At 43.6% G+C, this 18,732-nt stretch overlaps 2 protein-coding genes across 3 annotated transcripts; both read left to right on the top strand.

Moving 5' to 3' along the window:
• The first annotated feature begins 2,245 nt into the window (after positions 1-2,245).
• On the top strand, positions 2,246-4,935 carry LOC115201730 (major facilitator superfamily domain-containing protein 6-like). The gene is made up of 2 exons (XM_029765588.1): positions 2,246-2,352; positions 2,694-4,935. Exon 2 carries the CDS (start codon positions 2,750-2,752, stop codon positions 4,565-4,567), a length of 1,818 nt encoding a protein of 605 aa, XP_029621448.1. The 5' UTR covers positions 2,246-2,352; positions 2,694-2,749; the 3' UTR covers positions 4,568-4,935.
• A 1,522-nt stretch (positions 4,936-6,457) lies between these two features.
• Positions 6,458-18,086, top strand: LOC115201719 (uncharacterized protein C16orf45 homolog). Of its 2 annotated transcripts, none has more exons than XM_029765576.1 (6): positions 6,458-6,868; positions 11,837-11,957; positions 14,415-14,488; positions 15,230-15,344; positions 16,129-16,199; positions 16,368-18,086. In XM_029765576.1, the coding sequence occupies exons 1-6, from the start codon at positions 6,790-6,792 to the stop codon at positions 16,469-16,471; spliced, it is 564 nt and encodes a 187-aa protein (XP_029621436.1). In that variant the 5' UTR covers positions 6,458-6,789; the 3' UTR covers positions 16,472-18,086. The 2 variants fall into 2 exon arrangements, with proteins under 2 accessions (XP_029621436.1, XP_029621426.1); XM_029765566.1 differs by having other exon boundaries at positions 6,461-6,868; positions 11,834-11,957.
• The last annotated feature ends 646 nt before the right edge of the window (positions 18,087-18,732 follow it).

Raw genomic sequence — 18,732 nt, 5'->3', positions numbered from 1 at the left:
TTTGCTAAGAGCTGGCAGCAAGTTTATAAGTCTGCTGTTAGAACCAGTAAAGGCCACGTTACCACTCTTGGGTATCTGAATTACCTTGGCTTCCCTCCAAGCCTGAGGACAAAGACTTTCCTCTATGCTCAGATTAAAGAGATGAAAGATTGGAGTGGCTATAGAGTCAGCTACTATCCTCAGTAGCTTTCCATCTAAGTTGTCATTACCAGGAAGTTTGTCATTATTGATCGGTAACAATAATCTTTCCACCTGTCCCACACTAACTTTACAAAATTCAAACTTACAATGCTTTTCTTTCATTCTTTTTTTCTTTTTTATGCATGAATATGATGGCTCACTGTTCATTGTTGGCATTTCCTGCCTAAGTTTGCCCACTTAGCCAATGAAGTAATCATTAAAATAATTGCCAACATTGAATGGTTTTGTGCTGAATAAGTCATCTGATTCAATGAAAAATGGAGTTGAATTTGTCTTTCTGCCCATAATTGCATTTAAAGTCTTCCAAAATGTTTTATATCATTGATCTTGGCTTCATAATACAATTTCTTCTTCTTTTTGATGCGTTTAGTCACATCATTTCTCAGTTTGCAGTAAGTCAGATGTGCAGCCAGACTTATTAGCCACTCCTTTTTCCTCATCTCTTTCAACCATACAGTTTTTTCAATTCTTCATCAATCCATGGAGCCTTAACAGTTCTAACAGTCAGTTTCTTAAGTAACTGTAACGGCTGTCGTTAGAGAAAGACCAAGGTGCAGCGGAGGATGTGTTCATCTTGAATGAATTTTAATACAAAGAGAGAACACTTGACAAAATAAAAGCCGACAGTTCTGTCAGGTACTAACAACGAAACAGAAAGCACTAAACAGAAACGATCACCCACAAAAACCCAAAGGAAAACCAGGCTACTTATGTGTGACTCCCAATCAGCAACAACGAACTACAGCTGTGCCTGATTGGGAGCCACACACACGGCCCAAAACAAAGAAATACAAAAACATAGAAAAATGAACATAGAACGCCCACCCAATGTAACACCCTGGCCTAGCCAAAATAAAGAACAAAAACCCCTCTCCATGGCCAGGGCGTTACATTAACAGGCACATGTTTATCAATAATTGGAAGAAGCAATTTCATAAATTCATCAAGTGCAGCGTCATTAATCACATAAGACCAAAAAATATATTTTACATCATCCACATTAAAGTCACAGTAAAATATTTTGTATGATCTCTTATACACTATTTTAGGCCCAGGTTTTGGAACTTTGGCTTTCCTGGATATACCCACTATATTGTGATCACTGCATCCAATGGGTACAGATACAGGTTTAGAACAAAGTTCTACAGTATTAGTAAAAATGTGATCAATACATGTGGATGATCTTGTTCCTGTAGTGTTTGTAAACACCCTGGTTGTTTGTTTCTGAGTGATGCAACATGTGCCTAGTAGACAACATGACGGAGCAGATTACTGTTCAATTTGAGAATTGCGCTCATTCCCATTCACGTCATGGGCCATAGACAGGTGCACTGTGGTTCAGCTTAATCGATGCCAATGCCTAGTAGTGTGGGTGGGGTTCAACAGGTACAGTACATGTTTTAGAGCTGTCACTCCTGTCTAAAAAGTGCAGAGATATTCTTGAAACACAACTAACTTTTGTAATTTTCTGTAACACAGCATACTGACTGTATAAAGACATGTTTATCAGTTGTATATTTCCTTGCAAATTCCTGATGGACAGTGAATTGTTGATGTGTTGAATGTACTTCATTTGGATTACTTTCTACAGTGCTTGTTTGCAATAAATGTTCTGTTTACACTATGCTATTAAAGGAAGGCACTGTGTTAGTAAACACAGAGGAAGTTACTTCTTACATCTTACCCGATTAAAATGTTTACAATGAATAACATAGTTTTGACTGTGTGGATATTTTGTATTAATAAACTATGAGTTCATTTAATCATGTAGCGCTGGACAAACGCACTACCTGAGCTGTTTATTTTTATTTGACCTGTCTCGCGTAGTTGTCATCCTCACGCCCTGAGGGCGCTGCAGACAAACAGCTTAATGCGTCTGCAGGTGTACGACAACTGCTTTTTCAACTACGGAGAAGTGATATCAGATGGTATGCGCTTGTGACAACTGTCAAGAACCATGTAAGAGACGTAAAAAGTCCGAGACAAAATGACCGAGCACAAAGAATAACCATACGTTAATTAAAGCACTTTCAAAAACCATAAATTGTGTAAAACAGTTTACTGTAAAAGATAACGTGCTTCGGTTGAAACAGGTGCATTGACTAGCCTCTGACACCAGCTGCGCTGAACATTTGATTCATCGTTTTGACGGTAAACCATTGTAGCCTACTGATGTTAGTGGTTGTTTTTGACTATTGAATTAGCTTAGTTTTTTATTGAAGGTTTGATTAGGGGCATATGGCCCATTATATCTTTATTTTCAGTGATTTCAGTAATTCTTCGAATATAGGCATTCGTTAGTTAAATAAAAACAAATATGATTACAGCCTTAATGTTAAATATGATTGCTATGTACCTATTCTTGATTTTAAGCTATATTGCATTATTTACCAGGTATTCAAACATTAACCAAATAGTAAATGTACATGTTAGCTACTGTTTGGAATATGTTTATAAGGATTTCTATACATATTATTTGTATTTATTCACAGTGTGTGCTCTGTATGAAGATAGTCTGCGAGACAGCAAGTTCACTTGGCTGGCAGCCATGAAGAGGAACGAGCAGATCAACATTAAGGGTGCTCTAGCCCTCGCCAGCACCTTCCACTTCCTGTATTCTTGTGCCAGAGCCTGCATCCTCCCCTTCCTCACCCTGTACCTCAGATACCTGGGCCTCACTCCCTCCATGACGGGCCTTCTCATGAGCACCAAGCATCTCATCTCCCTGGTCTGGAGCCCTCTGACCAGCTTTCTGTCCAAACACTACAACAAGAAGAGGGCAGTGATTACAGGGTCTCTGGTCTGTTCAGCAGGGGCAGCCCTCGTCCTCCTGCTCATCCCATCCACAGGCGTCGAGACGCTGACCAGTCACTGCAACATCTCTCACCTCAGTGTGAGCTCCACTGAAGAGCTGAGTGACTATGTGCGTGTTGTTGGCAGTGTAATGCCTACCACCCACACTACCATTGTGTCCCAGTCAGCAACACATGAATCTTCACCTACGGAGACAACCAGTTACACTGTGTCTTCTGCTGTTTCAATGAGCAAAGCCACAACCTACACACTCCAGCTGCAACATTCCAACAATGTGACTACACTCCAGCTGCAACATTCCAACAATGTGACTTCTCAATGGTCACAAGTGAATGTATCTGTGGCCAACCACAGTAAAGGAGGGAAGAGAAATGGCTTAGAGTCCCACCACGGTGCCTCCAACACTTTACCCACAGTGAGGAGGGTTAGCAGGTCAGTAGAAAAGGAGAGGCAGCAGCAGAGGGAGAAGGATGAGGCCAGCTTAGAGTTCCTGGGCAGCCTCAAAGTTATGGACGTCCAACACCAGCTCTTCTTCATGCTCCTCATCGTGGTGTCGATATGGGAGCTGATGGCCGCCCCTCTGGAATGGACCGTGGACGATGGGCTGTATGAGTATTTGGATTTTGTGGATGCCTCTGATCGCTATAGTAGCACAGGAGTGTGGGGGCTGCTTGGGGCAGTGTGTGGGGTGAGTGGTGCAGGACTGCTGGTGAGCCACCTGGACTGCCTCATTGGCTCACACACACCCAGGGGAGCTGTCCACTTCTTCTCCTATGTATCTGTGACAACCCTGTCCGTGCCTGTGGTGGCCTTCCTGCCCCTCTACCTAAACAAGAAGCGTAGTCGCTCCACTGGGCTCTTCAAAGCTTTACAGCTGGTGCGAGGGGACCTACGTGCCCTGCTGTGTGCTGCCACTGCCTTCCTAATGGGGCTGGCGGGGTCTGCGGTGGATGACTTCCTGCTGTGGCAGATGCAGGACCATGGGAGCAGCGAGCTGCACATGGGCCTCTCTTTAGCCGTAGCGTTGCTCTCCCGGGCCGCCTTCCCTCTGCTGAGTGGCCGGGTGTCGAAGCTCCTGAGCCCAGGCAGGGTGCTGCTGGTGGGGACGGCCTGCCTGGCCCTGCAGTGCCTCTACTACTCCTTCCTGTGGGGCCCATGGGCTGCAATACCTGTCCAGGTGCTGAGCTGCTTCAGCAGTGGCGCCCTCTGGTGGGCAGTGCAGGTGCAGTGTGAGGACGTGGTCACGCCAGGCACGCAGAGGAGCGTGAGGAGGGTCTACCAGGCCCTCTCTCTGGACCTGGGGGCAGGGCTGGGCAGCATGGCCGGGGGGTTTGTTGTCCACAGGTTTGGGGTATCTGTGCTATTCAGAGGGGTAGCGGTGATGCTGCTCCTGTGGTGCCTGTTTCTGCCCCTGCTCCAGTGGAAAGCCCCACGCCAACGCAGGATCAACTACTCCCGCCTCCTCGCTGCTGACACCAGTGAAGTGAGTGAATCAGAGTCGGAGCAGGAGACAGACTGGCTGGAGAAAGTCCTGGAGGATGACGAGCAATAATAACATGGGCAGGAGGTTAAATCATTAGACCTAAGGAACAATATGCAACATAATGGAAGGATGACATTATCAATTCTGCTCCTGGACGATTCCACCACCACTTACAGACATGTCACTCTTCATTTAGTCTGCCTTCTTGCTGCTCCACAAACTGCTAAGTGAATCTGTCCCTGGCTGGTTTAATTGAAAACCCAGTATTGCTTTTTAATTATCTTTACTGCAGCTTTATTCATTTAGTGCTAATGCTCTAGCATTCCCCACCTGCCCAGAAGGCATTTAGCATTCTTCAGTTAAACTAAACACGTGGACAGCAAGCCTCACTATTGCACTGGAGGTTGATCCACTGTGAATGCAGAGTGATGATAAACTGTCATTTGCATAAGCTATCAAGAAACTCTGGATAGCAAATAACGGAGAAGAATTAGGTGTGGGCAGGTGACTGTGCGAGTGCTTATGAGTGTTACTACAGTCCACGTTAGGCAGCTTTACTGTCTGTAACATAAGGCCTCTTGAGTGCAGGTGTGGTCTTTGGGCGAGACAAAACCCTGGACTAACAGACTCATCCTGTATGTGTGGTTTAGCCTGCTCTCACATGACAAAGATACTTACTCTCTTGAGTCCACTGTGAAAATGTTGTTTTGTTCAACTGTAGTAGAACTCACCCCTTGGGTCAGTTTCCTAACTAAACATGAAGTGCCTCTTGTGTGGGGGAAGTATTAGAAGCTATCTGTGGTTGGTTGCTGAACTTGTAGGTTAGATGGTGTTTGCTAAACCTGTATTTCAAAGGATGTTTGCCAAACTTGCCACAGGTGCCCATTTTGACCTGACTGTTATTTCAGCATATCAGCCAGAGACACTAATATAGTTTAGCACCTCTCCCTGAAACCTTTGTGTAATTTACAATGCTTGGAGTGGATATAACAATACATTACACACAGTGGTTGATATACATGTCCAATGACTAGTAGTATATCAATAAAAAGATTAGTATTATTGTGCCTTGAAGACATTCTCAAATATTGATGACTGCCATTACAATACCTTTTGTTTATCTAATGTTTATAGTCTGTTTATTGATACATTGTAAGTCAATGCAGTGGACAGTATATGTCAATACCGCATAACAGCATAGTGTCAAACATCAGAAAATGTCTTGTAGTGTTTTTAAACAACACAAGCAGGAAACCCAATGCCTCTTGTGTCAATATCAATACGCCTCTTAATGTAACAAAGCAAAGGTCAGCAGTATGTGGATCTCCTCTTGAATCTTTGTATTTGGCCTTGTCTGTCATGACTCATGACTGGAGAACAGTCAGTTGAGTGATAAGGAGCTGTCAGCCTGAGCAGGCGCCATAAGTAAAATATTTGTTTTCCAACAGTACCAGTCGGTCCCAGACTGTGGTCCTTCTGTTCACGTCCACCTCATACTGTTGACTTACTCACTATCCTGACCTTATCAGCCAGAGATAAAAAAAATAATTTTTGTGGGGGGGGGGGGGGGAATTGTCACCTCATGAAATTGTCTGAACTCTTTTATATTTGTATCTGTCTGTGTACTGTAGACCTATAGGATACTGCTCTCTACTGATGACTTTAGTCTGAAGTCCCTGTGTGTACACAGCTGCTGGATCAGCTTATAGGGTACGTGACGCTGCCCTGGGCTTGGAGTGCTTCCACCTACTGGCCAGAGGCAGTACCTGCGGCCAGCCCAGTCTCTCCAGACCAGACAGAGCTGGCTGACAGCCCCATTCAGTGAACATGGATGATGCTTCCTATACAGCAGCACCATCTGCTCCCTCCTCGCCAGTCAGTCCTCAAGGGCCCTGCAGGATGAAATCATGTCAGCTCCAGCATAAACTCAATCAGGCATGGAAAATGAATGGTGGAAGCTGATATCACATGTGAATGTTATTTTGTTGCTGTGGGGGAATATTGATCCCCTCCATAACCTTACCTTTGCAAGTCACAAGGTGGCGCTTCACGTTATACTTCAGTCATTTGACTCGAGCTGTATCCGTGGTGCTGAAATCACACTGTCTTCTGCAAATACACAGCCGACGTTCAACATGTATTCTCCACGTGGTGATGGTGTTACGTTATGGCCACGTAAATAAATAGGCTGCGCTGTGTAATTACATTTTCAAATAGGCTAAAGTAGGCTAAGGGTATCTATCTGCTACTGATTTATCATTATCAAGCCTGAAGTCGTTCAAACCGAAGAAATGGAAGAAGAGCGAAAATCCCCCAAACAATATGGGTCTTTGGAACGAAGCAAATTGGATGGAAAAGCCGATAAGAAGGGTGAGCCTTTGTAAAATGCTTAATTATATACAGTACATAGCATGGAAAGTTGTATATATGCGGGCTGCCTTTTTTTAATCTATTCTACTGTGAGTTTGTTTTGCATGAGGATAAATTGAGTTTGATATAACGTGGTGCTGAAATCTTAGCGTTTAAGTCTATTTTCTTTACAAAAATCCAATATGTTTTGTGAGTTGGAGACTTTATGAAGATTATATGATACTCAAACTGAGCTCCATCTATACATTGAATACTTGCAGTAATTCAGATTAGATGAACGTGTTGTCATATTCTTCATGGCTATAAGGCTCAAAATGTTACTCTGGTCAATGTGCTGATCATAAAATGAACACTTGACTGGGTTAAGGACACTCATTGGTGAGTGGAATGGAGTAGTGATCTGATATCCTTGTGTAATGTCTGTTTTCTTCTTCTGTACTGGTAGAATCATTTCATGAACATAGACCATGGATAATGTTACTGCATTTAGGAGTAAAAGCCATAACGGGAAGACTCGTGACGAAAGATAGATCGGTCTGAGAGTGAGAATAATTTTCTGAAAAGAACTTGGTGCAACAAGGCATAGAACAGAGCGTGCAGAAGGCAGGGGAGTACACTTTAAAATGACATCTGAAGACTGGGGGCGGCAAGGCGACCTAAAGAGCGACTTTGCTTTGAATTAGTAGGCAAAATGATGGAAATCGAGGGTGTTTGAACTGAGGTTGAGGAAGTATTTTTTTTTTACTTCCTCTTAGTGTTTTTGGTATGCAGAGGGGCTCAGTAGTGTGGACTGGTATCCTAAAAGAAGACGTGACACTGCTGTCCTTACTCATTGTGTTACTCTGTCTGTACAGGTACCGTGTGAGGATATGACTCACCTTCGCCTCTAGCTGTGACTCTTCACAGGTGACACAGGAAGAGACAGTGATGAGTCTCTAAAAAGGCGAACAGGAACGGAGTGTAGCCAGCCACACACAGAGCCCTGGTAAAGCTCTGGTAATCCAAAATGACATTTTGAAATCCAATTGTGAGGAGCAATTTTCACAATAGGGGCAGAATATTGCCTTCGGGGAAAGGCATACACAGCAGGCAACCCACGATCAAAACACAGACGTCAAGCTTGAACTGAGGATTTCTTCCAAATGCGTAATTAGTGAAGATCCATTGAAAAAAAACTATCAGGAGCTGCTAAAACGTAAATGATGATGTGTGTGTTTAATGGCATTAGCCTTGTTATCCCTGGTGATTTGGCCTCTGTTTTCACCTAATGTTGTCTTTTCTGACAAGGTGAAGTAATTAAGAGCCAATTGCAGCACTGTTGGAGGAGTCATAGCTGGTGTGTGAGGAGGCTGCAGGATGAACAGCAGTGATGCGTTACTGGGCTTTCAGTGGGCTGCAGGATTACATAGTGGTGAGGAGTCTACCTGGGCTTTCAGTGGGCTGCAGGATTACATAGTGGTGAGGAGTCTACCTGGGCTTTCTGGGCTGCAGGATGACATAGTGGTGAGGAGTCTACCTGGGCTTTCTGGGCTGCAGGATTACATAGTGGTGAGGAGTCTACCTGGGCTTTCTGGGCTGCAGGATGACATAGTGGTGAGGAGTCTACCTGGGCTTTCTGGGCTGCAGGATGACATAGTGGTGAGGAGTCTACCTGGGCTTTCTGGGCTGCAGGATTACATAGTGGTGAGGAGTACCTGGGCTTTCTGGGCTGCAGGATTACGTAGTGGTGAGGAGTCTACCTGGGCTTTCTGGGCTGCAGGATGACATAGTGGTGAGGAGTCTACCTGGGCTTTCTGGGCTGCAGGATGACATAGTGGTGAGGAGTCTACCTGGGCTTTCAGTGGGCTGCAGGATTACATAGTGGTGAGGAGTCTACCTGGGCTTTCTGGGCTGCAGGATTACGTAGTGGTGAGGAGTCTACCTGGGCTTTCTGGGCTGCAGGATGACATAGTGGTGAGGAGTCTACCTGGGCTTTCATTGGGCTGCAGGATTACGTAGTGGTGAGGAGTCTACCTGGGCTTTCTGGGCTGCAGGATTACGTAGTGGTGAGGAGTCTACCTGGGCTTTCTGGGCTGCAGGATTACGTAGTGGTGAGGAGTCTACCTGGGCTTTCTGGGCTGCAGGATTACATAGTGGTGAGGAGTCTACCTGGGCTTTCTGGGCTGCAGGATTACGTAGTGGTGAGGAGTCTACCTGGGCTTTCTGGGCTGCAGGATTACGTAGTGGTGAGGAGTCTACCTGGGCTTTCAGTGGGCTGTAGGATTACGTAGTGGTGAGGAGTGTACCTGGGCTTTCAGTGGGCTGTAGGATTACGTAGTGGTGAGGAGTCTACCTGGGCGTCTGGAGGTCAGAGGGAGTTGACTCTTCAGGGCAGTTCACTATGGGAGGTGTCTTGAGTTGCCTCATTAAACTAATGTTAACTAAGAACACAATAGCATTGGATCAGAAAAGCCCCTCTGTAACAATAGACTAAAGAAGGACATCTCAGCCTTTAATCCAAAACTGAGATCCGAGTCATTTGTCATCATCAAGCTGCCTCAAATCCCCCTCACCATCATGTTCAATTCTTCCCCTCATCCCCAGCCAGTGTAACACAAGTCTGTAGAGCGTTACACTGAGCAATGGAGGGTTTATTCCAGTTCTCCAACCCATCGTCTGTTGTAGGATGGAACATGTCTAGACCAAATGAAGAGGTGTCTACATGATTATCACTTATTGTAAACTAGTCCTAATTCCAAATGATTTATTGTTGTAGTTGCCCAATATACGTTCATGCACCAGTTAGTTATGCATAGTTTACATATGTATAGTGTTTGACAGTTTTAAGCCATTGCAGGTTGAGATGACTATAATGGAGATGATTATATTCAGTGTGTCATATCATCTTGGGAAACTAGGATCTCCTCACGGATACCAATCACAGCGCTTCACAGACTATGACCAATGAAACAGACCGGCCCCCTCCTGGCACCACTGCCAAATTAGGAAATGTTAATGAGACTGCACGAGTCTCCTCAACTGATGACCTTAACCAGTTCATTATAGATTCTAGAAATGCACTAGTTCATGGGTGTTCAGCATCTCTTTCCTACTATAATTGTCACTGATTCTCAGTCTTCTTTCTCATTGTCTGAGATTATTTCTCATTGTTCATGAAACTCTGACATGTATCAATATCCTGAATTCAACTGTTTAGCGAGAGCTGCCGTCATGCCATCCCAATCTCAGCACCACTGAGTCTCTGCCCAGCCTGGCAGTGTGCCACTCAGAAAGGCACGTTCCCTCCATGCTGTCCCACTGGGGGAGGAAACCCAGGAAGCGTGCTGCACACATGCTGTAATTAAGGCAGGCTGAAGACACACTCACCACCATGCACACACCCACCCACCCACCACTTATGTTGCTGCCATACTTTTTACTATTGTTGTTGTTGTTATTATTTATCCTGGTACCAGTCACTTTCTCATAATCTCTGCCTACATGTACATATCTACCTCAATACTCCAGTATCCCTGTACATTGTACATTTGGTACTGGCACTGACCCTGTATATAGCTTATTTATTTTTTCTCATGTTTTGTTTTAGTTTTTTCTTAGTTATACTATTTTGATATTGAATACTTCACTGTTGGGTAGGGCAAGTTAAGCATTTCACTGTATTTGTGCATGTGACAAATAAAACTTAACTTGAAAAGACAGGAGTTCTGTTCTGGCCTCTCTTCTATGACACGATCATGTTGTGCTGGGATAGGTGGCGCGAGCAGAATAAGCACTCATCTGTTCCCATTTTCCTGCTGATGCACAGTACTATGTCAATTTAGCAGGAGAATAACTTGCTAATACACTACATGACCAAAAGTATGTGGACACCTGCTGGTCGAACATCTCATTCCATTTCATCTCATTAATATGGAGGTGGTCCCCCTTTGTTGCTATAGCAGCCTCCACTCTTCTGGGAAGGCTTTCGACTAGATATTGGAACACTGTTGCAGGGACTTGCTTCCATTCAGCCACAAGAGCATTAGTGAGGTCGGGCACTGATTTTTGGCGATTAGGCCTGTTTGATGGGGTTGAGGTCAGGGCTCTGTGTAGGCCAGTCAAGTTCTTCCACACCTCAACAAACCATTTCTGTATGGACCTCGCTTTGTGCTGAAACAGGAAAGGGCCTTCCCCAAACTGTTGCCATACATTTGAAAGCACAGAATCATCTAGAATGTAGCATTAAGATTTCCCTTCACTGGAACTAAGGGGCTTAGCCGAACCATGAAAAACAGCCACAGACAATTATTCTGCCAAACCCAGTTTTGTCCGTCAGACTGCCAGATGGTGAAATGTGATTCATCACTTCAGAGAACTCGTTTCCACTGTTCCAGAGTCCAATGGCAGCGAGCTTTACACCACTCCAGCCGATGCTTGGCATTGCACATGGTGATCTTAGGCTTGTGTGCGGCTGCTCAGCCGTGAAACCCCATATCATGAAGATCCCAACGAACAGTTATTGTGCTGACGTTGCTTCCAGAGGCAGTTTGGAACTCGGTAGTGAGTGCTGCAACCGAGGACAGACGATTTTTGCGCATTATGAGCTTCAGCACTCGCCGGTCCTGTTCTGTGAGCCTGTGTGGCCTACCACTTCGCGGCTGAGGCGTTGTTGCTCCTAGACGTTTCCACTTCACAATAACAGCACTTATAGTTGACCGGAGCAGCTCTAGCTGGGCAGAAATTTGACGAACTGACTTGTTGGAAAAGTGGCACCCTATGACGGTGCCACGTTGTAAGTCACTGAGCTCTTCAGTATGGGCCATTCTACTGCCAATGTTTGTCTATGGAGATTGTATGGCTGTGTGCTCGATTTTATACACCTGTCAGCAGTGGGTGTGGCTGAAATATCCGAATCCACTAATTTGAAGGTGTGTCCACATACTTTTTTATATACAGTGTATCTTTGTTTTCTTGTTTCTCTTCCAGCAGAGGAAGACATTGTCTCAATGGCGGACTCCACCATCACAATAGATCACATTGAAGGGGAGCTTTTCAGAATCGAGCGGATACGTGATGTTCTAGTACGGAGGGAATCAGAACTAAGATACATGTGAGCATTTTTTAAAATAACTATCCAATCACACCAACACTCAGTTTCTGACATCTTTTGGTGATTTATCAAAGCCCTCTAGTATGAGGTAGAAGAACAGGATACACATTTTGGGCCTTTTCAGTCTCACACATAACATTCATGCCCTGGCTCCTTGTGGAATGGGTTGTGGTTGAACTGTAGTAGGTTTTCACAGGGCTCATTAGAGTTCCACAGTGATCCCCTCGGACTTGGTGACGCTCCACATATGACAGCATCTAGCGATTGTGCATGAAGGGGAATACTGTGTAGAGGACAGCAGCGCTTTGCCTGCTGTCCTATTAGTCTACCAGCTCAGCTCCTACACTTGTCTCATCACTGCACATGGACTTAGTTCTAAAAACAAAGGGTTTTATACTCTTCTCTGTCCGATCCCCTTGGCTGTAATGTTTCTTCTTCATTATTGTGACATGTGCAGGGGAAAGAGGGGAGAGACTCAGAGAAAAGATAATGATGCTGGGTATGGGGAGGTCCAGTTGCTGGGGAGATGTGCACCGATGCGTACAGTAGGCTACATTCTCACTGTTCCTCCTCAAGACCTTTCTGGGTTGGAGCTTACATATAAGAAACCCTTTAATCGAAGTAAAACATCCTATGGGATTTCTGTGAGAATCAGTATGATTACTGAACACTAACCCTACTCTACACTAACAATAATCCCTATTGGCCTGGTAAACAACCACACTTCCGCTCACCGTTAAGTAGATGAGCACAGCGGCACAGAGAGCTTTTCTCACTTCTTACTGTATCTGTGATTCCTTGTCTTTCATCTCCAGGGACAGGAGCATATTGACGCCAGTTGCTGGAGAGCTCAAGGTCTTTTCAAGGCTGACCACAGCTCTAACAGAGAGAAACTGAACAGTGATAGCATAATACCTTTGTTCATGTGGAAAAGTAATTACTGTTAGGTTTCTGATGTGTAAAGTAGCTTGTTTCCTTATCTACTTAGGTGGAAGTGAAATTAAAAACGAACAACATGACATGGTTTACTTATGGAATGAAATGAGAACTCTCATTTGCATGCAGTGCATTAGGTGTATGCAGTTCAGCGTGTATTCTTTAATGCTGTAGGCACCACAAGGTGCTTTATTGTGAAGGTGTAATGCCGGGATGCAGCTTCAGACACAATGACAGGGCAATACAAAGGGAATCCATATTAAAGCACGTACACAATTTCCATGCAAATAAGCTGTGATGCAGCTAATGTATTGGTCACTCCTATGAAGTGGCTTGAAGATGATAACACATTTCCTGTGCTTAAAGGGCTTGGGGGCATGTTTATCTTGGAGTTAATTTTCCTCTTATTGTCTGATGGAAAAGCCCAGTTATCCAGAGCCTCAGTGTCTGACCAGTATTGTTTACTTAAACCTCCCTACCTGAGTCAATTAGTGAAATGAGATCTGATGCAGCTGCAGCTCAGATAGATGGGGAGTGACTCATTCTCAGAGGCCCTGTGGCATCCGAGGTAATTCAGCTAATAAACCCTCAGCCAACAATCATTTCAGTCCACCTGAGAAGAGGAGAAAGCTAATTTAGTTCGCCATTTCCACTGAAGTGGTTTCTGTCTGTAGGATAGGCTAATATGGTTATTGCTATCATGTCTATGTTTACCAAGCTGAAATGGGAAATCGCTTAAATTCTATAGCGTTACATTCTACTATGTATTTGGCCATTTAAATGTACTGTGTTCGAATCACTTGTGGAGTCACAAAATGTTATTTTTAAATAAAAGTCATTATCTCTACACTCATCTAGAGAATCTCTCCCAGTCTCCTAGCTCTGCCTGTCAGATTTTTTTCACTCGGCAGCAATTATTTTTTAATTGCTATAATTCGCTGTCGTTATATTGACCACGTTCTAATAGAGGAGTTATTGCAGAAGCTGAGAGCTTGAGGAAAGTTATGCCTCAGTAGACAGGACAACTCCAGGGTTGTCTGGCACATTGTGGTCCCAGGGGAAGGGTGATCACATCAGAAGGTCCTCTATGTCACAACCCTTATTACTGCCCAGCAGGATCTGTCTGTCTGTCCTTAAGTGTTAACCCTAGTCTAGTGTGGGGTTATACATGCAAGCCACAGTGTCTTCAGAGAGACCACTCAACACTGGAGCCAGCATGATTGTATTTTTAAGACTACAATCTCTCCATCCTCTGTATTGAAGGATTCTGTATGGGTTTCAATTGTTCTGTCAATAAGAGCAATTAGGATTGATTCCTGAGTGTCAGACTAAGTGTGGTACAGGGAGAAGAACAGCCACTGTACTGACAGTCGATACGTGACAGGATCCGATTCTCACCTAGTCCTGGGTTCTCTTCCCCTGGGTCATACTAAACGGCTGTGAAGATAGATTGCCTTTGAAGTATATCAATGTGGTTTATGATTGAGAATGAAATAGATTCCTAATTTTTTTCCCCCTCAGGATGGATGACATTCAGCTTTGCAAGGAAATCACACGGCTGAAAAAAGAACTTCAGAAGCTAGTGTCTGTTTCAGGTAGGCTACCATACCCTCTTAGAACAAAGTGTTCCAAAAAGGTTCTTCGGCTGTCCCAATAAGAGAACCCTTTTTGGTTCCAGGTTTCCCGTTTTGATTTCCAAGTAGAACCCTCTGTGGAAAGGGTTCTACATGGAACACAAAAGGGTTATACCTGTGACCAAAAGGGTTCTATTTGGAACCAAAAAGGGTTCTTCAAAGGGTTCTCCTATGGGGACAGCCAAAGAACCCTTTTGGTTTCTAGATGGCATCTTTTTTGTGTGAGGTGACTCTCTCTGTGTGAGGTGAGGTGTTCAATTCACATTATAGAGAGCACACACACTCGCTGTGCCAGAAAATGAGGGAATATCTGCATCAAAAGGGCTTGTGGTCCAGGTAGTGCTCTAGGAAAGCCAATAATAAAATATTTGCAGGACAGACAAGCAAAAGATTTGGAGCACAACATCCTTATTATCTCAGCTTATCATTTCAATGTTTCAGCCCCAGCCCCCTCTGAATTATCTCACATTTGGTAGGTTAGATCCAGTGGTAATGCTATCCACGCCACTTTCTCAGTATTATTACAGGAACACCATGCACAGTGGTTACAGATCCATCAGCCTAAATTTAATTTGCCTGGTGCTTAATCTTGAACTGGAGCTGTATGAATGCTTAATGATTCCTAACATCTATGACTACTATATGAACTGTCTGTGACTGCTGTATGACCACTCCATGACTATACTGTCTGTATGACTCCAGACACAGACAAATCCAATGAGGACCGGCAGAGGGAGGAGGAACTGCTGCAGCAGATCCACAAGCTGGTGGAGACCAGGGACTTCCTGGTGGATGACGTGGAGTTTGAGAGGCTCAGGTGAGTGCTGCCATGATCTTAAAGGCAAGGAGGGTTGGGCCATCATGTTCTTAAAGGCAAGGGCTACCGTAACTATCCATGTTGCCGAAGTAGCATCTAGTGACTATTAATATTGGTGACTCAGTCATTGTCACCTCTGAGCCATACTGTATCTGAGCCAGTTGGGGAACATTCTTCCATGTCGCTGTCAATGTGAATTAAACCCACGCGATCGATCTGTTGAGGTGGATTTAAAAGGGTATTTTTCACTTCTGTGGTTTATAGAGTCTTGTATTCTCTCTAGAGGCTGAGCGTTGTGTGTTGCTCAGTGTATATTTAGTGTAAATGACAGTGAGTCACACAGAGGAAGCAAGCCCCTTCCACATTGCATTTGTTTACAGCGCTAAATTAGCTGTCTTGCATGTCAGGCATCCCTGCTTATGACTACAAGTCTGAGTGACACTTTTGACAGCTCTCAGAAAGGTGGGTGGTATGTGGGAAGCAGATACTTAATAATTTACAGTAAAGTGATGTTGACAGTAGAAAATCATGAAGAGAAAATGATACATTGTTAAAGTGAATTCACACCATCCACACATGTGAACAAATGTCGGAGGTGTTTGTGTATGCCTCTTTGTCTCTATCCAGTTGTTTGGTTTGTTATTAGTTTATTTTGTCTGTGTGTGTCTGTGTGTGTGTGCATGCTTATGTATGACTGTGTTTTATGGCAACAGTGGCTGTGAAAGATATAGGAAGATTTTACCCTTTGTTAACTGTGCACATACCACTAAATCTCCTTCAACAGGGAGAGAGAGGAGGACAAAGAAATGGCTGATTTCTTGCAGTCTAAATTCCCAAAGACCTCGAAGAAAAAAGGTATGTGCAAATGTGTTACCATAGTGCTGTGTAGTCAAGGTTCAAATATGAAGCTTCCTTTTGTGCAGTTAGTCCAAGACGCATTGAATGAACCAAGTTAAAATATGATAACATTAACAATGCTGATGGTGCTGATGAGGATGATAATGATGTCTCTTTTATTCCCAGACGTCACCTCCAAAGCCCAGCAGACTTCGTCCACTCCCTTCGTCACCAAAACCGGTCTCACCCTTCTGAAGGAGTGCTGCGGCTTCACATGCTCTGTCATGTAGACTCCCTGCCCTGTGGAGAGACAGAGACACTTTGTTGGTTTCTGGATGGGGTTATTTGTGTTGAGCGGGCAGACAGGGCTGTCATACTTCGACTATAACCCTAAACATATGTACAGTGACGGTTGGGACTGTGTTCCCATCAATGAATCTATTGCTGGGTCATTGCACCAATTTAGTGCATTTTGAGAAGTGTAACTTGGTCAAAAAGAAACGTTCGATTTCATCACATTTTTACATTCTGTCATATAAATGACTGAGTCAAGTAGGCTATATATATGACATATATATATAGCCTACTTGACTCAGCCAAGTCCATAAATCAACACATATCTTCTTCATCACCATGGTCAAAATAAGTCTTCTGGTCTGTGACCATGTTTCAATTAACAAACAGAGGTACTATCCTTTGGACAGAGTGAAAATGACAACAGAACGTTTCCATTCTGATACAATCTTTTTATCTGTAGCAAATGTGGGTCAGCTCCTGGAAATGACTTTCTGGCCACCCTTGGATGGTTGGTGTATATTACAAATAAGGAAAGCTGTCTGTAAAACCTGTAGTGTGATTTGACACGGTGAGTGACTACGTTTAAAAGCTCTGCAGCAGGAGAGTCATTGAGCACCAGGTTAATGGCAATTATCTTATTCAAATAGACCCTGTCCAATTAAAGTAATTAGACAGTATTATGTGTTGCTATGACTGCAATTATCCCTCTTTAATGCATTAGAGCTTGACACTTCATTCCCATGGGCATTGTCTACACAGCTATGACTAGCAAACCTCACTCTGTCTCTTGGTGACATTTTACATGGTCACGGCTAACTATGACACTGCTTAACCTTGCTAAAGGCCACTGCTTGCTTGGCTTCCATGCCAGGTGAAAAAAGGAGCTAAAATAGATCCTCCTCTCTGTCATTTGGCCCCTTGGTATCTCCCCTCTGGACTAGCTACTTTACTGTGGTAGCTACCCTGTTATTAGCTGTGTCTGATTCCTGGAAAGTCACCAGAATTACATTCAGCTCTCTGCTTTCACAATTGTAATATTGTTTCAGTTTCAAATGCCATGTTTTGCTTTTTTTGTTCCCCGTTACCTTCTATTATGCTGATTGGTCTGATGGGAATTTCTGTTGTTTGCAATTTGCGATACTTGTACATTTTTGTGACAGTAGAGATAAATGTGTGATAGTGAAAACCATGTACTGTGAACGTGGCTTTGACAAATATCTCAGAGTATCAAGGACAACTTTCCAAGCATAATGGAGATCAGAATTTCTCCCCTTTGAATGAGATAATATGCCTTGAAACCAACTGTCTGCTGCTTATTCTATTACAAAACACTCTTTAACCTGACACCTATCAATGAGCACAGTCTGCTCAATGTAACAGCTCATTCACAATGCTCTGTATGTTTGTTTAATTGTCTACAACGGTTTAATCCAAACTGGGTGGAAAACTGAACATGTATTTTCACACTTATGATCCTAATGGCCATGGGAGTTGATTGTGATTAGGCTACTTGTTATTATGTTTTGTGGCTTAGAATGTCAGAACTTCTGGTTGTAAATATTGTATTGGTTTAGCGTGCTTGTCTAATTAAAGAGTTGTAATGTAGGTTTATTCTATGTAGAATAATAATATGTAATGTAGGTTTATTCTATGTAGAATAATAATATGTAATGTAGGTTTATTCTATGTAGAATAATAATATGTAATGTAGGTTTATTCTATTATTAAACCATTATTATTAAATAACTGTTTAAATCTGGACTGTATTACCACCAAGCCAGGTAAAAGCTTGTGCAAGGATATTGTAAGCTGGTTATAAGGAGCTAAATTGATTTATTTCAAGATCATGTACATCTTTACCCTAATTGAATCTTGTGCTTTCTGTACTCTCATCTCTATGAATCACTACGCTAACAAATGCTTTGTGTTATCAAGTGAGTGTGATAATTAGGCCGTTTTTTTTCCTTCTCTTCCACGCTCACATCTCAGAGACATGGGTGGGCGTCGAGAGCATGGGAAACAAAGACACAGGAGCCAGTGGAGGCTGCTGAGGGGAGAACGGCTCATAATAATGGCCGGAACGGAGCAAATGGAAACCATGTATTTGATACCATTCCACTGATTCAGCTCCAGTTAGTACCACGAGCCGGTCCTCCCCAGTTAAGGTGCCACCAACCTCCTGTGACAGGAGCGTTACTGAACTGTCACCACAAAGCAAATGTAATGCCTGGGGTTTGGGCTTTAACATCTAACC

Source organism: Salmo trutta, chromosome 1 (genome assembly GCF_901001165.1).
Source record: "Salmo trutta chromosome 1, fSalTru1.1, whole genome shotgun sequence".
Taxonomy (NCBI): domain Eukaryota; kingdom Metazoa; phylum Chordata; class Actinopteri; order Salmoniformes; family Salmonidae; genus Salmo; species Salmo trutta.
The sequence above is the reverse complement of the archived record's forward strand: the minus strand, read 5'-3'. Positions and strand labels throughout refer to the sequence as shown.